Below are 3,590 nucleotides of genomic sequence, written 5' to 3' on the forward strand. Positions count from 1 at the left end.
ATGGTGATTTCTGTGGAGCAACACCAAGGGGAACCATGTTTGATCCTACAAGCATTTAATTTGTGTCCTTCAACTCTTCCATATGATCCCTGGTGGGCCATGGCCTCCTCTCAGACCTGCCAACATCCATCGTCCAACCCACGGGGGGGTCAGTTCTTACCTCTGGTGGCTGATAGGTGGAGCCACAGGAATAGGTTGCCCAGAGAGGTGGTGGAGGCCCCATCCCTGGGGACCTTCCCGACCAGGCTGGCTGAGCAGCCTGATCTAGTTGGAGATGTCCCTGCATATGGCGTGGGGTTGGACTAGATGACCTTTGGAGGTCCCTTCCAGCCCAGACAGTTGATGAGTCTATGATCCAAGGACTTCTAGCTCCTTTTTTTCCCCTTTTTTCAGTGTCTGCAGTGTTGGAAAATGAAAGTATCCAGGGGCTTTCTGGGGTCAAACCAATGGGCTCCAGGAACCGCTCCTCCAGCACGGCAGATGAGGACACCTCCTACAGCTTGGACACCATGATTCACCAGCTGAACACCTTCCACAGCATCATGTGTGACCAAGGTCTGGACCCAGAGATCATCCAGCAGGTCTTCAAGCAGCTCTTCTACATGATCAACGCCGTGGCCCTCAACAACCTCCTGCTGAGGAAGGATGTCTGCTCGTGGAGCACGGGCATGCAGCTGAGGTGGGACACGGGCTGGGGGTGGGGGTGGATCTGCTGAAGGGAGTTTTGGTGGGTTTAGAAGGTGGGGGATGATAGGACAAGGAGATGGTGCTGTGCCTGCTGGTTTGAACGTCACGAGTGGTGGTGTAGTAAGGAGTGAGAGGTGGAGAGCAGCCCAGTGGAGAAGGACAGGGGACAGAGTTTGGAGCAGGGGCTGTTGGGACAGGACAAGGGGGGATGGTTTGGAACTCAAAGAGGGAGATTCAGACCAGAGAGAAGGAAGAAATGTTTGACCCTGAGGGTGGTGAGCCCCTGGCCCAGGTTGCCCAGAGAGGTGGTCACTGCCCCATCCCTGGGACCATCCCAGGGGAGGTTGGATGGAGCTCTGAGCAACCTGCTCTGGTTGGGGATGTCCCTGCTCCCTGCAGGGGGTTGGACTGGGTGACCTTGAAAGGTCCTTTCCCACCCAAACCCTCTGATGATTCTGTGACATTTTGAAGGACAGCTGGTCCTAACTAGTGCAAACCTTCCAAGAAGGGGTTGGGCCAATTTATCAGCCTTGGTGTAAACCCTTCAACTTCCTTCTTGCTGTAAATGATTTCAACCTTCCTTTGGGCACCTTCTCCCCAACATGGATCCTTGTCATGTTCCCCTTGAGCCTGGGAGTGGCCACAGGCTCAGGCCTTCTACATGTGGCTCTGGTTGCCCCTTGGCCATGTGTGTCACAATCCATCACCAGAAGCTTCCTGCATCACTGCAACACACCTTGAGCCTCAGAAGAGTCCTGAGCTGCCACATCTCACCTCACCTCTTCCCTTGGTTGCTCCCCCAGGTTTAACATCAGCCAGCTGGAGGAATGGCTGCGTGGGAAGAACCTGCAGCAGAGTGGAGCAGCCCAAACTCTGGAGCCCTTGATTCAGGCAGCACAGCTCCTGCAGCTGAAGAAGAAGACCTCAGAAGATGCTGAGGCCATCTGCTCCTTGTGCACGGCCCTCACAACTCAGCAGGTAGGTTCTGAGCTCAGGTTCTGAGCCCTGGCAAAGGTGGTGGCCACGGTGGCTCCTCTCTGGCAGAGACTCTGAGGGGTGCTGGAGCTCCAGAAATCTGCAGAGGTGGAACCCAGGCCTGAGGAGTTGATGGTATAAATCAGAAACGTGGGATTTTAAACCCACCTTGGATGTTTTTCCAGGTCTATTCCCAACTCACAAACGTTGCTGTAAGAAGTGACTGGGACAGGTCTGTGCCTTACAGGAGGCAAAGGAACAGCAGGATGATACTTGAGCTCCTTCTGCTTCTCAGTAGTGTCTCAGTTTGGGTTGGGAGGGACCTCTGAAGATCATCTAGTCACCCCCCCTGCACTGACGAGGAGACACCTCCCATTAGTGAAGGTTGCTCAGAGCTTTGTCCAACCTCACCTGGGATGGTTCCAGGGAGGGGGCATCAACAACCTCTCTGGGCAGCCTGGGCCAGGGGCTCACCACCCTCAGGGTCAAACATTTCTTCCTTCTCTCCAGTCTAAATCTCCCTCTTTTAGTTTCAAACCATCCTCCCTTGTCCTGTCCCAACAGCCCCTGCTCAAAAGTTCCCCCCCAGCTTTCTTCTAGGCCCCCTTGAAGGCCTGAAAGGCCTCAAGAAGTTCTCCCCAGCTGGAGCCTTCTCCTCTCAGCTGCCCCAGCCCAACTCTCTCCTGCTGGGCTCCCAGCAGAGGGGTTCCCCCCTCGGGGCATTGCTGGGGCTCCTCTGGCCCCGCTCCAGCAGGTCCCTGGCTCTGCTGTGCTGAGGACTCCAGAGCTGCCCCAGCACTGCAGGGGGGGCTCCCCAGAGTGGGGCAGAGGGGCAGGATCCCCTCCCTGCCCTGTGCCCACCCTGCTGGGGGGAGCAGAAGCTTCTTGGGCTCCTTCTGCTTCTCAGGAGTGTCCTAGGAGACTTGTTCTGGCCATATCAAGACAAATTGTTAGCAGCACTTTGTATTCTGGAAAAAAAAAACCCTGACCCTCTGTAACTCTGTTTTGCTCTCAACAGATAGTCAGGATTCTCAATCTCTACACTCCAGTGAATGAGTTTGAAGAACGTGTGACTGTGGCTTTCATCCGAGACATCCAGGTAGCAGCAAGGGCTGGGAGGTGGAGGGGATGGTTCCAATGACATCTTTATTCAGTCCTTATGAACTCAGGCATGTTTCTGATGGGGTGTTTCCTGTGCTCAGCATAGAGATTCCTCTCAATATTTCCTCAGAGGAAAGTTGTGGCCCTGGAGAAGAGTCCTCCCTGGTTTTTGCACCACCTCCAAAACTCTCAAAGCTTTCATGATGATGGGAAGCATGAGGAAGGCAAAGAAAAGGTTTAACCACTGGTGTTCATTTGTTTTCTTCTCCCACACCTCACAGGCACGCTTGCAAGAGAGGAACGACCCTCCCCAGCTCCTCCTGGACTTCAAGCACACGTTCCCCGTGGTGTTCCCCTTCAACCCCTCCTCCATAACCATGGACTCCATTCATCTCCCCGCTGCTCTCCACTTGGAATTCCTCAACAGAGTCTGAAGAGAGGAACATGAAACCCACCACTCCTACCCAGAGACCTCCGGTGAAGAGGGAAAGATCCCAACAAGGAGTTGAAGGAGCTCTTGAGATCTGGAGCCAAGAGGTTGATGGAAGAACCAATACACAGGAATAAATGGAGGCTAAGCTGGACAGTGAAACAAAGAGACTGATCTGTGTGTGATTTTAATTTCTTTTGTAATTTGCAGCTCAGACAGAAGGAGACTTGACCTGTAGATTTATTTTTTACTGCTTGATTTGACGTTGGCCTAAGCTCAAAGCTCATGATCATCTCCCAAAGCCAACTTTGATCTTCACAGGGCTCTGTGAAGAAATGGTAAATCAAAAAACAAAGCCCAGGACACTTCTGCTGCCTCAAAGGACGTGTAATTTGGC

General features: G+C 53.4%; 1 protein-coding gene across 1 annotated transcript; it reads left to right on the forward strand.

Moving 5' to 3' along the window:
* Nucleotides 1–393: 393 nt before the first annotated feature.
* LOC103779435 (unconventional myosin-Vb-like) lies at nucleotides 394–3,197 on the forward strand (the record flags this gene model as incomplete). The annotated part of the gene is made up of 4 exons (XM_008947062.1): nucleotides 394–679; nucleotides 1,491–1,665; nucleotides 2,681–2,761; nucleotides 3,045–3,197. Coding segments are annotated over 4 exons (695 nt in total), but the record flags the coding sequence as incomplete, so codon positions are not given.
* Nucleotides 3,198–3,590: the final 393 nt, after the last annotated feature.

This window comes from Merops nubicus, unplaced genomic scaffold (genome assembly GCF_000691845.1).
Source record: "Merops nubicus isolate BGI_N331 unplaced genomic scaffold, ASM69184v1 scaffold49679, whole genome shotgun sequence".
In the NCBI taxonomy this organism is placed as follows: Eukaryota; Metazoa; Chordata; class Aves; order Coraciiformes; family Meropidae; genus Merops; species Merops nubicus.